General features: G+C 28.5%; 1 protein-coding gene across 3 annotated transcripts in view; it reads right to left on the reverse strand.

The window, feature by feature from the left end:
* The window catches only part of Reph (Regulator of eph expression), a 349,319-nt gene that overhangs the window by 28,099 nt on the left and 305,150 nt on the right, over nucleotides 1-16,070 (reverse strand). The window contains exon 5 of one of the 3 annotated variants that reach the window (XM_067052353.1): nucleotides 10,987-11,054. The exons of the other annotated variants lie outside the window; for them this stretch is intronic. Coding sequence (XP_066908454.1) covers nucleotides 11,013-11,054 — 42 coding nt within the window. The 3' untranslated portion in view covers nucleotides 10,987-11,012. Of the gene's footprint in view, nucleotides 1-10,986; nucleotides 11,055-16,070 lie in introns of those variants that run through there. 3 annotated transcript variants of the gene reach the window in all.

The raw sequence follows: 16,070 nt of genomic DNA on the forward strand, positions 1-16,070 counted from the left end.
ATAAAAGTATACCATTTTATAAAAAAACATTTCATAACGAAAAATCAGATGTTGGTGAATATATTTTGGGAAAACTATTTGCACCAACTTTGTAGGGCTTCGTCAGAGCTAAATGAAAAAAACAAGATAAAACATTTTATATAAAAAAGAATTAACCAGGTTTAATAAAAATTCTAATTAAAGATCTAGACCAATTAATTGTCGGAGACTACTCATTAAAATTAGTTATAAATCTGGTAAAGAGGTAAGCGTAAAACATAGGAGAGATAGGTGAAGTAAATACTACTTCACCTATCTCTTATACCTTTTACACCTATCTCTTAACCAGATTTATAACCAATTTTAGGGAGTAGTCTCCTACAAATTGACATACAATACATACTTATTGTAATATTTTTTTTAATTATTTATTTAATGTAATTTACAACTGTACAAAATAATACAATAGGTAAATATGTAGTATGTTTCATGTACACTTGAAAATCTTGGGAAGGAACCACCCATTGGTGGTACTTCAAACATTAATTTAAGTTAGAAGGTCCCGTGGCCATCTTCTTCTCAGACGTCTCGGAGGATTATCAGGGATTGTTAACGATGAAAGATTAAGAATTAATGGGTTAGAATATTTAAGGAGTTTGGAATGAAAAGACGCATATCTGTTTTGAGTAAAATCTGCAACGAAAGGAATGTTAAGGTCTTTGTGAATGAGTTTATTTGTGACGTAATAAGGAGCATCAAGGATTTTACGTAGGATTTTGGATTGTAAGGATTGGATGCAGGAAGAATTCGATGGTTTGGTGGAGCCCCAGAGCTCAATTCCATATATCCAAATTGGTCTCATTATTGTAGTGTATACTAATTTTTTGAAGTGAATAGGAAGTTTAGAGCGTTTGTCAAGTAAGTGTTGTAGCAATCGGAATCTACGAGCAGTTTCTTGTCGTTTCAGTCTTGTGTGTGGATTCCAAGTAATTGTAATATTAAATATGAGATCAGATGTTTCTATTAGTTTACCATCTACATATTATAAAAAATCTTACCCTTTCTAGGGTATTTTTTTTCTTTTATATTAGATCCGTGATTAATATTTTCAATTAGGACACTTAAGTACCTGTACTGTTGTACTCCAATACAATGCAAAGCATCGGGCCTCCTGAAATTAAATCGAATAAGAACCTTAAGTTTTCCAATGCTACTTCTAATCCCACACCCGCACACACAAAAGAGGTGCGGTTCAATTCCGTTGGACGGAAAGGTTTGCGATCCTCCGAGGAGGGATCTTAAGAGCCTGGAGCAATTTGGGAGGCGGGAGGAGGAGATGGGATCGAGCAGTTGGGAGCTAAAGTACGAGCGACACTAACGGAGCCTTATCCGGATGGAACGGCCACCACGACGATTTACAACAGATGGAGGATAACCGCTCTGTTTACCAGAACAGGAATGGAAGAGGATCGCCGGAGATCTGATAGCGAGGGACATCGGAGAGTTTGGGATTTGAAAGACATGACAACTGTAACCAAGAAGAAAATCTGGCAAATCTAAAAGAGATTCCCAAAATAAAATTCCTTATTAAATTTATTAATTCTGTTCAGAAAATTGGAAACTAAGAAAAAAATACGAGGAGAAGATGGTTGTAGGTGCGGGCAAAATGAAACACAAATAATTTGGTGTAACCTATTTAATTGTGCCAACGTTTCGGCTAGAGTTTCTAGCCTCTTCAGTGCTAAGAACAGAACAAGATAACTACCACAATAATTATAGAAAATATAAACAGAATGACATAAAATGAATAATTTTACAGAATAGAATTAATAAAATGAAGTGATGAAAGAAGTGGGAAATAAAATGTATACATAGGTAATTGAAAAAGTGGGTAAAATAGCATAATTAAAAAAAATAAAATAAAAATGAAGTTATATAATGCAAAGAAGTATAAATATATGAGTTATTAATAATTTAAAAATTGAAATATGGAAAGAAAAATATATATAAGTAAAAAGTAAGAAAAAATGTTAAATAGAAATTTAAGATTTCTTAAATAAAAATCAAATTCCACTTTCGAAATTGAACATCAGGTTTTGTTGAAACAATTGGATTTGGAATCTCTTGAAACTCACAGAGCAAACAGTGACCTGGAATTTATGTGGAAATATAAATATAAAATTAAATGCCCAGAACTTTTATAACGCATTTTAGAAAACCTCACCATAACTGGAGCCCATTAATGATTCTTTCGCTATAATAATTAAGCTTATTATTTTCCTATTAATCAGGTCACTTGTATGTACCTATTAGTCAGGTAAATTGTTTTTCAGGTCTGGAAGCTGCTAGAGAAAGACTGTGGTTCCCATCTTCCTGGAATCTGTAGTTCACAGTCTTTTCCTTCCATACTTCGCCCCCTCCATCTCCCTAGCAGCTCTGGGGAATCGTCCAGGCCTCTTATATTTATGTTGTAAGGATTTTTCTTACGTGAGTCAAGTGTATTTAATCCATAAAAATGTTTTTTTCTCAAGGGAAAAAAATTACCAGAAATAGGGTAACGTAAGTTTGAAGAGGCAATAATAAATATGTTGAAATAAACGAAATTCACATATTACATTAATTACATGTAATTGTAACGGCAATTACTTTCCATCAAGATTTAATTGTAATTACTTTTACACAATTACAGTAATTTAATTGTATCTTACACCTATTTCATTGTAATTGTTCTTTAAAGCCACTAATTTATTATATATTTTGGAGCATTTGTCGGCTATTTTAGAAAAATTATTGTGAAACTGAGCCCTGTAATTGAAGGTAAAATTTAATTACTCATGTACTGATTGCTGCCAAACTCTGATTAATATTTTATCAATAACGTTTCATTCTAGAGGCGATTCGAATAATTAATAAAATTAATTTTATGTGGAATTGCAGAAATATTTTCCAGATATTAGTTATATTTCACGGATCTCTTCATGTTCAGCAATTGGAAAACGTTAATCTAAATGATTAATGAGGTAAACAAAAAGTAAGTATTTTAATAACAGACTTTTTTTAATATTAAAATATGAAACAGTTTATACTGGGAAAATAAGAACCTGAACTGACACCTTTACAATTTACATCACTGATGAACGTAACCAATTTGGTCAAATACTGCAATTAAAATTCTCTTTCATTCGGTGAATTCGAAGAATTTAATTAGCCCGTTTTATACCTCACTTTATTACAATTTGGGGGGGGGGATCGTGTCCAACATTTATTTTTAATTAAACTTTAATACTTTTCTGGTCCTAAATATAATTTTAAAAAAAAGAGTTTTGATCGTTAATTTAATAACATATAAGGTCAAATTATATATTTCTTAAAAATTTAATTTACATTTTAAAAACTAGTTTATTTAATATTAAATGGTCGCTTTCTGTGATAATTTGATCATATGATAATTGTAATAAGGAAAAAATTAGGTTTTTAATATAAGATAAAAAGTAATTAAAAAATTTCGGTTATATGGCCCTTTTTTTTGGTCCATAGATACAGCACTCAATTAAGTCTTATCAAAGATAAAAATAAAATAAAACTTTTACTAACTTTTTATTACCTCTAATGCATAAATATTTAAATAATAAAATATGAAATCTACTACTCCTACGAAGATACACGTAATAAACTACTTTATAGCATATACAACTAGCTTTAATTTGAGTCGTATAGTTATAGTGCTATAACTTTATAGCCTATTAAACTAGCTTTGATTTGAGTGCTAATAGACATCTGAATGTCTCATGGTTCCTGACAGATAATTTCTAACAGTAAATTCAGTAAATTCTAACTACTGATTTTTCAATACATTTTTTATAAAATATTGCTTTTAAATAAACTGCATCTTAGGAACTATTGAAAGTAAACTGTTAGGGCTCATATTTCAGTAAATTTACTCTATTTTAAATGTTGTTCTGTTAGGTTTTCTAGTGTTGTAAGAAGTTTTAACAATATAGAGTTCCGAATGAAAATTATATTTTTTAACTAAATATGAAGAAGGTAGTCCGATAGGTAATAGTAAAACAAAAATATTTAAATATGTATATATAGTTGACCTAAAAATTTAAATATAGGAAGATGGTAAAAAAGATATGGGTAAATTCAAATATGAGTTGCGGTAAACAAAACAAAAAAAACTGAGAATATTACAACAATAAGATACAATAAGGTAATTTAAGCTAGGATAAATATTGGATAAAAAAAAGTGATAAGACATTACATATAATTAAAAGGAAGGAAGACATAAAATAGTATTAAATATATTTTATGTCAAAATATATTAAAATATTTATTACATAAATATATATTTTATGTCCTCCTTCCTTTTATTTATATGTAATTTATTATCACTTTATTTTTACATAATATTTATCCTAGCTTAAATTACCTTATTGTATCTTATTGTTGTAATATTCTCAGTTTTTTTTTGTATCTTTTTAGCCCTGATGAAGCCCTGCAAAGTGGAGTGAAACGTCGGACATTAAAACAGTTTTAACATTAAACAGTTAAAACTATTTCTTCTTTTTTTTTTACCGCAATCCTAACTATCTTCTTATATTAAAAAAAATAGTTTTCAACTATTTTTTATCCGACGTTTTGCCCCATTTTGTAGAGCTTCTTCAGGGCTGTTCAAGATGATAGCTTTACAGACTTTTTTGTAAGACTACTGAATGAAGTAACAGACTTTTTTCTCCTCTTGGGCTCTTGTACAATCTAATTGGGATTACTTTCAACACGTTATTTCGTTATGTATAAGTTGTATGATGTGCGTACCAGTTGTTATTATTGTTTAATATAAATATTTATATATGTTAGCTATTTATTGTACCTGCTTAAATCCGTTTGTATGGGAAATACCCCGAAAACATATAAATATATCATTATTGCCCATAGTCTGCCATGCAGTGGAGTATTAAGTTCTATTTGAAAGAAGATATACGGAAAATGATAACTGGAATGAATTTGAGTCGTATAAAGTCCATTCCAGGAAACGATCCTTTTTAAGTTTCTGAGAATATTCCTGAAAGGACTGGGATTTTGGAGGCGGGTAACGACCCCATATTATAGTAAGAGCTTTTGAAACTCTCCAACTATTTGATGGCAGGATAGATTTCAGAGCCAAGATGTGGCCTACCAAAAAAAAAAAAAAACGCTAAGAGATGTTTTGAAAACGCTAGGCCCTCAAGTTGCAGTTCCAATTAGCGAAGACCTGCTAACACCACTAACCCAGAGAGGTCGCTTCATTACTCCGTTTCAATCCAGGAGCGTCCCGGGGCAATTCTTTTTTCATCCTTTTTCTTTTTTCCGTTCCTTTCTTTCGCCTCCTTCATCAGACCCGCCATTTTCTCTACTTCTGCCGGGGTCAACCTTTAAATTATAAACAGCTGGCTTATTTTTTCCTCGTCCCCTGATGGAGTAGCTCTCCACTGTTTCACTCCACTCTTTTGCCTTCCAGAGTTTCCTTCTTTTTCTATTTTTTTTTTGTTCGTTTCTCTTTAGCGAGGCTTTTAAAAAATACGGCTTAAAAATTACTCTCGACCCGTAGCCGGGTTTTTCGGCGAATAGTAGGCTCTGAATAGAAGCACTTCTTTTAAAATGATGACTCCTTTCCAGAATTTTTTTTTCTTTTTCAATTCGCACCTTCTATAGCTCACTTAGCGGGGAGAGGTTATTAGGGAGATTTAATTAATAATTAATAAGCCACGCGTTAAGGTATTCATAAATGGAATGTAAAATTAAATTTTTCATTAGAACAAATAAACGACTTTCTAATTCAACGGAAACCAGGAAAAGTAATTTAACTAAAAAAAAAAAATCGATTAATACATAAAACTAAATGGTTACAGTACTGCAGCCCAATGCATGAATTCCATCTCATAAAACGTAAATCAGCAAATATTTTAAATTTTTTATTCATTATATTTTATTTTTTTATCTATTACTCTTTATTTTTAAATATTCATAACTAGTTTTATTTATGACTTATATATTTCTTACTTTTATTTAAATCCATTTATTTTTTTATGTATGTATATTGAGTATACCATATGCAGAATTTTTATTTTTTTTGTTTTTCGTTTCGTACCTCCTTTATAAAATATATAAATAGCAGAAAGATTTTTTTTTTTCCATTTCTACATTAAAAAACAAATTTTTTTATATTTATATATTTTTTCTATATTTAAAATGTTTAAGATAATACTGAGCAAGAATTAGATGAAATAATACAAGGAAAAAATAATATTGGTTTGATTCTATCTAGTTGTTATCATAGTTAACCTATGATAATAATTATTTATAGGGAATTATTTCTCCTTTGTTATAAAATGCAATAGTTAATTATTAAAGAAAATTTTACTCAGTCACAATTAATATGTTAATATTAGCTAGATGAGACTAATAAGGAGTAACTTATGTATTAGATAGATATGTTAATCAGGTAATTAGTTTATAAATAAATTTAATAAATAAGATGATTAATGTAAATGTTGTAACCTGAAGATGGGTGACACACCGAAACGTTGCTTTCATTGTAATGATCTAAAATATAACTTAAACAAGGAAGAGTATTATTCATTCATCGTTTCTAATTAGTTTCTAAAAAAAACTCTTCCAGTAGAAAATATTACTTTAAGGAAAAAAAATAATAATATTATAAAAAAACAAACAAAAGAAAGATGAAAAAAAACAAAGACATAAACATACAATTACAATGCTAAAGAGCTCGGAGGTGTCTTTTTTTCTCCTACATTTGTTCATAAAGTTAATTAAAAATTTGTATTAATCTATAATTTATTGATGGAAACAATAAGAACTGTTAATTTTTTTTAAATAAACAAAATTAAAGGTACGTTAGGGAAAGATTTTTTTTTTTAAATTCCCCATTTAAGCCCTGTGAGACTATTTCAATGAGGATAAAACCTTTCTGATATTACATACTATTTAATTTTACATTAACATAGTGAATCTAAAAAAATACAATTAAAACAATGCATAAACAAACAATTAAATTAATTTTCAAGAAAATACAAAAAAAAAAAAAAAGTGAAAAATCTATTTCTTAAATTGGCATTCGATTTTATCCAAGAAGTTGCTGTCACATACCAGGCATATACTCACCTAAAAATGTAATTCACAACTCGACTGTACGAAACAACAAACAAAAACGAAATGATTTTTTTAAACATCTACCAAATTATATTGAAGAGCATTTTAACTATAACTATGCTATATATAACTGTTTTTTTCATTAGCATATACAAATATAGACACAACATAAAATATCACTCATCGGATTAACTACATAACTAAATAACATACAATTAAACAAAAGAAAACAGAGGTAAAAAAGTAAAATCAATGGATGTATTAGTATGTCGTAAAGTATTATTATTAAATGTAATATTTTCTGTTTCACTGCAGCCATGAGTCAATTCTGTAAGTTCGAAAGCCCTTGGGGGGCCAACCGACCTCATGAAGTGGGTATTCTTAATTTAGTAAAAATCTTTTTTTTTTCTTTTTATCCTTCTATTTAACCCTTCCTAGTAATTTCTAACATACGAGGGTTATCTAGAGGTAACCAACATATTCTATCCATGATGGGGGGTCAAGTTTTCATTTCGTGGGACCAACGGAAAAATTTGAGTTGATTCCTCCCACCGGATTCGGACCGGCGCCGCAGCAGTCGTGAGGTTGGCTCAGCTAAAAACGGCCCTAAAACTCTGGCGGTCGAACATGATTCTGACCAAATCACCTCCTTCAACAGCCGTTGGTTCTAGTAAGAGTACTACCTAACTAAATAGTGCACCCCTTTTATTCCATTGCAGTGGTACATATTTTTTTTTTTTAATGAATGTACAAAATAGATAATAAAAATAAAATAAGTAAAAATTTTCAATTAAGTTTGAAACGATAACTCAGAAGAATAGTAAAATGAAATGTACTAATAGTTAAGAAAATAGATAAATAAGATAGCAATAAAAAAGTTAACTATCTTAAACACTATTTAAAACAAACAGAATTTTAAAAGGTACTATTAAACTAACAAAAAGTCACAACAAAAGGAGGAAAAACAATGTACACACACACACACAGAAGCTGAAGCTCAGACGTTACAGGAAAAGATTGAATTTCTCCACTAATGGGAAAAGGGGGTGAATTATTAAGGGTAGGTTGATGCTAAAATATGGCGAGTGAGGGCGCTATACACTTTAAGTGCCTCGTTCCCTAATTAGCAGCTGCTGTTCAACATTCTTTGACGGCAAAGATCCTTATAGCTACATTTCATTCATGTTTTGGTCTAGATTAGTGTATTTATACATAATAATTATAATTAATTAAATTAATAATTGTCAATATAATAAATTTTATAGGAAACATTAATAGATTAGTCATTCGAAAGAAACACTACTCTTATTACTTCAGTTTTTCCTATTTCTTTTTAAATATTGCTTGATTTAAATATCTTAAGTTTCATCTTTACGTTTTAAGCAAATATTTCAAAAGTGATGTAGAACCGTCCCTCCTTCGGGGTTTTAGTGGGACGGGTCCGGTCGGGTAGGATTGTCTTTTTTTTGTTCTGATCTTCTGTAAGATTATGACATGTCGTACATCGGCCAACCTAATCGCCGTAATTGTCTGTTTGACAGGTAAGACAACCACGGAGGGCGGGAGTGGGATGGGTGCGGGTAGTTCAACGTCGTGGCATTGAGAGATCGAAGGGATGTAAAATAAAGGCTGCCTATATGCTATGTATATATACATATTATATACCATTACAGCCCATGAAGGTTAAGCGTGCAGTACTTTGTAAGGAAGTACTGTTACTTAGACTAAGGTTGTGCAAGGAGGTGATTTGGTCAGAATCACGCTCGACCGCCAAATTTATCCACAATCAAGGGTGCCAACTTTATGAGTCGGAGGACTCCTGAACCCACAAGGTTGACTCACAGCTACAGTTACAGAATAAATAATTAATTAACTCAGCTTACCACTGATCCCCGCCACTCACAAATTAAAACAATTATTTTATTGTAATATAATACGCGTGTGTCTCATGGAACTCTACATGTAGATATTTGATTTCAATAAACACAATTTTAAAATTTTAATAAATTAATTTAAACATATCGACACAACTTTTATAAAATAAAAATCAAGTTAATTATTCAATAATTTTTATATTTCAAAACAGAAAGGTAGTATTTATGGGTCTTAACTCAAGCAATTGGAAATTCATTGGACTTAATTCATGAAAATAAGTCCATTTATTCACACATTTGCAGTTTATTTATATTATGCATTTATATGTAATGAAATTTCTCGTTTGAAATAAAATTGTTCAGTAGTTAAAAAAAAACTTACATTTGATCTCAACAATGTATTATCTTAAACTCCATCGTTTCAGCCTTTCATTTAAATTATATTTATATTCCTATTACAAATCAACAGAATAACAAAGTACAATAATAATTTGAATAAATATACTAAGAGCTATAATGAAAAATTTGAACTATTTGTTTTTTAAAGAAATAAATTAAATCAATTTATTAATATTATAATAGATAATTCAATGAAATTGATAATCGATGGAATCATAGATAAAAAAAATTTAAATGTCTGTAATCAGGATTTAACGCCTGCCACATTTTGCTATGCAACCTGCACTGCCTGAATGCGTATCCTGAGAGCTCCGAATAGTTTTTATTAACAAATTCTAATTTTAAATTATAAAAAATAAAAAAATATTTTAATTAGCTGTTATGGAGACGGTTTATATTAAATGGCTGTAAAGATATGCATATGAGTAAGTATTTATTCCTCATTTAATTGTTAATTTTTATTTTATTTTTATTTTTTTTTGCTGTATGCACTTTAAGCTCTGCCAGTAACCAAATTCTATCCCACGTTGTTCATAAAGAGAAAAATTATAATATTAAAAAATAAACAATTCAGCAGAAAAATAAATATTTTAAAAAATGCAGGATAATTCAAAAAATAATTTATGTGGGTTGCCATACCTGAAATATTCAATTGGCAGAATTATGAATTTCTCAAACAATTTATAATTCCGAATTCTATCCGAAATAAAATAAAAATTACTTATATACTGATTGTTTTTTAAAGGACTTATAAATACTTCAATTTTAGAATATCAATTTTTTTCTAACTTAATAATGTTATTTTAATTAATAAAATATGGTCTGGCGGGCAGTACATTGCAAGGAAGTACTGTTCATGAGTAGTACTGTTTAATGAGTCCCTAGTTCATGACTCATTAAAATTAATAATAATTTTTTTTAAAAAATTAGCGTTGTTTAGAAAAACCAAAAACTACCTTAAAAAATTATAATTGAAAATACACAATTCAACAGTAATACTAGAAATGAAAATTTAAATATTTTTGCAATCAACTGATTGGAGAAGTCGCAAGATATTTATTAAGTTTGATTAGCACAATTGAAACTAGTACTTGCCTTTACTAATTATAAAATTAGTTTTACTTCGAGTTTTACTTTTTTCTTTATTAGTATTGTTATTTTTTTTTCTATTTCTCATTTTGTTATCATTTAATTTATATATTTATAAATATGGTGTAAATGAGCTGTATGACCCCTTTTACCATCGTCAATAAATATAGGACATAATTTAATATTGCACAATAAAAATATTAAATATAAAAGAATCTGTAAACGTAAAGTTAAGGAAAATAAAACGAATTAGTTTCGCTCTTTTTCATTTTATACATTTATATAATTAACACTGATTTTATAAAACCGTGCGAAATATGTTTATTTATCTATCCACACTCATCTAAATACACTATAGATAATTTTTTAAAAATTGAATTTATTACAAATTCAAAATTGTATGATATTTAGGATCATTTAAAAATTACTTTCGTTACTAGTTATACAAAAAAACGAATACAAAATATATTTAAAATTTTATTTTTAAAATAATGTCTTCATTACGTATGTTGTTCAGAATTATTCAAATTTAAGACTTTTTTTCTTGATGGGTAACTGAAACTAAAAATAGCCAGAGCTGTATTAATATTTAATTAATAGTGATAATGAAAAGACAAATGTCCTTAAATATTAGTTACCTTTATAACTATTTTATAATTTAAACACGAAATTTATTATATTCATATAATATCAAAATAAATAGAAAATTAGGTAATTCACGTAACTATTCAAGATTATCTTGTTTTCAGATATTAAAACAATTAAAGGGTTTAATTGAAAAAAAATTAGATGGTCGGAGGTATGATCAGCAAAGATCACAGATAAGCAAACTTATTTATTTGTGCCAACGTTTTGGCCTAAGTACAGTAGAAAAAGAAAACGAGATAACAACCTTAATTCAGAGAAAAATAAAATTAAAAAGGAAATAATAACAAACTAAATTGGAAATATACATTACAATAAATTAATAGTAACTGGAAAATAAAATATAATATTGCAGAGACAAGAATCATACAAAATAAATTATAAAAAAAATATTTTGTTTGTTTTTCTTGTTTTGTTTTTTATGAAGTCCTGTAATTCAGTTCAAAAAGTTGGGATAAATTATTAATTTTTGTTTATTTATGTATCATTGCGAACCGCAACTTCGACCATCTTCTCCTCAAATATTAACACCTAATTAAAAAAAAAATATTTTTCGATATACAAATAAAGAAGTACTGTTTCTAAGCCTCCATATAAAATAAAACGATAGTATACTATTGATTGATTGGGATTGACATAAGAAGTGTTAAATATAAATCTTTATGCTAAAGTATTTAAAAATGAATTGAGCATGTGAGTCATAGTAAAAGTGAATAATTGAATATTATGCATAATGTTAATATTAATTATAACCAAAATAAATAAACAAACCCCCGACAAATAAAAAAATATTCATTATATTATCATACTGAACGATCTTTTTATATATTTTAAAAACTTATTTGATCATTATACATAGTGTTGGTATTACTAACACTATTAGTAAGAACCAAGCCTATATATACTTTTTCAATGTCTTATAAGTGGATAAGATATAATGTATATGGCATTTATATATGTACATATATTGTATATGTGATCGATTATTTGCTATTTTAGATAAAGTGTGGATTCAGTAATCATATTTAATGTCCAAAATTGAGCTTACCATGAATTATTATGAAGCAATCTGTCTTTTTACTGCTATTTATTGATTAAATAACATGCATTTTTTTAATGTACTATACAGTGAAAAACCGCAATAATAATACTTCGATTTTGTTTATTTTTATCTATCGAAGGCAGCACTTTATCTAATAGAGCAAACAATCGATCATACATAAATATATAAATGCCATATATATTATATGTAATGCACTTATAAGAGATAGATAACGTATATTAGTCTGGCTTTTACCAATAGTGATAGATTTGTAGGGACGAGCTGTGACCTGAACAATCAATACAGCAACAATTGTCTCTTAGTATTGGTGTTGAGGCCCTTGCACGACACCAACAATACACGCAACACTATAAACCGCTTCTAGGCTCTTCCATTTTTATTTTTTTTAAATTTATTTATTGATATTTACAACTGTATAAAAAATACAGTAAATTTGATCATAATGGCATAATGATATGATACAGGATGCAGAGAAACTACCCAGTAGTAGAACTCTAAAAACAGTTTACAATATAAGGTCACGAGGCCATCTTCTTTTCAGGCACCTCGGAGGATTGCCAGGAATGGAAGAGGAAGCAAGGTTAGAAACTAGTGGGTTCTTCCATTTTTAAATATAAACTAAATGAAAAAATAAAAATTCGATTTAAATCCAATTGTGATTTTTCTCAAAATCACACGCATGACCGAGAAATCTTTTATTTATTTCCTCAACTATCTGAACCTGATTTCAATATTTTAACTAAATCCTGGTAGTACAAGAGTTCAACAGTCAGTCATTATAAGTTTTTTTTCTTTAATGAAAACTATGTATAATCACTAGTCAAAATTAATAGGTCTGCCAAGTATAGGTAGGGTGAATAAAAAATGGATGTGGTATCAAAACATTAAAAAATAATAATTTTCATTCGGAGCTCAATATCCTTACTACCAACAACACTAGAAACTAACTTGTGTTTAATATTATAATTTAATAACGAGACATAATTTTTTAAAAAGCAACTATTTAATGTTTTTTTTTTTTAAATAATTTATTTATTATTATTTACAACTGTATAAAAATATATACAAGTAAATTTGCTTTAGGAGACATAGTGACATGATACGTATTTAATGTTAATGAATAGTCCAAGAGCCCAAGAGGAGAAAAAAGTCGGTTATTTCACCACAATGTTTGACAACATTAATGGAAACTATGTATAATTACTAGTCAAAATTGATGAGTCTGCCAAGTATAGGTAGGGGGAATAAAAAATAGCGGCTGTTTAAAAGCGATAAAAAAAATGAATTTTTCATTCGGAGCTCTATCTCTTAAAAACAACCAACAACATTAGAAAACCTAAGAGAACGTCATTTAAAGATGAGCAAATTTGCTAAAATATGAGCCCTAAAAGAGTTAGTTACGTAATTACTATTTCATTAATTAAATTCATGAGTCTATCAAGTATAGGTAGGGGGAATAAAAAATGGCGGCTATTTAAAACCATTAAAAATAATTTTTTTTTTCAATTGGAGCTGCCGACATCACTAGAAAATCTAATAGAACATCATTTAAAGTAGAGTAAATTTTCTAAAATATGAGCCCTCTATTCTAAGAGAGCTCTTTACGTCCAATAGTTTTCGAGATAAAGCTTTTTAAAAAGCAAAATTTCATAAAAAATGCAATAAGAAATCAAAGGTTAGTGAATTTATTTTGATAAATCTACATCTCTAAAACCATAATACTTACTGATGTATTCAAGCACTCAAATTAAAGCTAATTAAACGTGCTATGGAGTTGCTTATGAGACCTTTATTAGCATGAGTTGTAGTGTACATGATATTTGCTAAAATTAAAAACTACTACCCCTACAAAGATACGTGTCATAAACTAATTTATAGTAAGTTAAATTACCATTATTTTGTGTGCTGGCAAACATATGTACGTATTTTGGTTCCTGAAATACATTTTTTCAAAAATCAAACATTTTATTTGAACATGAAATTATTGTTTTTTTTTTTTTAATTTATTTTATCAGATATCATACTTAGGACTCCATCTTGACAAGAAACTTACTAGGAATACAATACAAGACTGAAACGACAAGAAACTGCTCGTAGATTTCGATTGCCATAACACCTACTTGACAAACGCTCTAAACTTCTCATTCAGTACAAAAAATTATTATACACTACGATAATCAGACCAATTTGGACATATGGAATTGAGCTCTGGGGCTCCACCAAACCATCAAATCCCGCATCCAATCCTAACAATCCAAAATCCTACGTAAAATCCTTAATGCTCCTTATTACGTTACAAATAAACTCACCCACAAAGACCTTAACATCCCATTCGTTGCAGATTTGGCCCAAAAAAATATGCGTCTTTTCATTCCAAACTCCTTACCCACCCATTAGTTCTTAATCTCTCATCCTTAACAATCCCTGATAATCCTTCGAGGCATCTGAAAATAAGATGGCCATGGGACCTTCTAATTTACATTAATACTTGAAGTACCACCGATGGGTGGTTCTTTCTCAAGATTTTCAAGTGTAAATGAAACATACCACATATTTACTTATTGTATTTATTATTTGAACATTTGTAAATCACATTAAATAAATAAATAAAAATTTAAGTTCTATTAGAAATCTGTACATTAAGGGTTCCTGAGTTTAGATTTCCCAAAATTAATTTTAAAAACTACTGGTTTTTCGTTATTTAATTATGAAATATTACTTTTTACAAAGCTATATCTCGGTTACTATTGAACGTGAAGAGCTCTATTAGGGCTCATATTTTAGCATATATATTGTACTGTAAATAATATTCTATTAGGTTTTCTAGTTTCGTGTTACCTGCACCTAACCTTTGATTTACTTGATCTATTTTTCATTTACACTGACTTTTGTTTAATTGGATAATTTTTAGCTTTCTTTTTATATATATAAATTCACTTTTTGGACTTTCTTCATACAATGTTTGTATCTTCTATTAACTATTTCATTATTTTTTTAGCCTTGACTAACCCCTGTAAAGTGGGACGAAACCTTGGTTAACATTAAATATTTGTTTCTATTATGTTAGAACCTTTATTGACCACTCGGACTAGCTTTCTACAATCTACTTCATACGATCAACTGTCTTCTTCTAATATTTATTTTAGTTCATTATTTATAATAATGAACATTTGTGATCGAGGAAGAAAAAATAAAGTTACAAGTGCCAAAACAATCCTAGAAACTCGTCGTACCCGTCAAATTTCATTATAAATTCAAAATAGATTATCAATTATATTATTATTATTGTTTAGAAATGGTGGTTTATTACATGTTTCTAACATACCAATCTATATCATTAGTGTTTAGGAATTACAGTCTTCAAAATTCTTGATAATTATATTTTCTATACAGATCTTCATTGCATAATATTGAAGATACAGATATTATAATGTTGAATGGACACACCATATTTTTTATTTACTGTCATAATAAATAAATTCAAATAATAAACCACTGATAATAATTCGGAGCTTTTTTTTTTTTTAAATATTAGGCACACGCAAGAAAGATTAAATGGTCCTTTTATTCTCAAAGGGATGGTCATTATACAAATTCCAAAGAGATATCATCAGTAATTTTCTAATTAAACGCTCCCAATATCAATTATGGTCCAGCCATTAAGCCGAGAGATTGCTGTTAAATATGACAATTATCTCTGCATTTAATCTCGTTTCTATTTACATTTTATAAAAATAAGCAATCAAGAGGGAATACTAAATACATTTTTTTTTTTAAATTCCCCATTTAAGCCCTGTGAGACTATTTCAATGAGGATAAAACCTTTCTGATATTACATACTATTTAATTTTACATTAACATAGTGAATC

The sequence above is a fragment of the Halyomorpha halys genome, unplaced genomic scaffold (assembly GCF_000696795.3).
Source record: "Halyomorpha halys isolate HHAL.00 unplaced genomic scaffold, Hhal_1.1 Scaffold309.1, whole genome shotgun sequence".
NCBI lineage: Eukaryota > Metazoa > Arthropoda > Insecta > Hemiptera > Pentatomidae > Halyomorpha > Halyomorpha halys.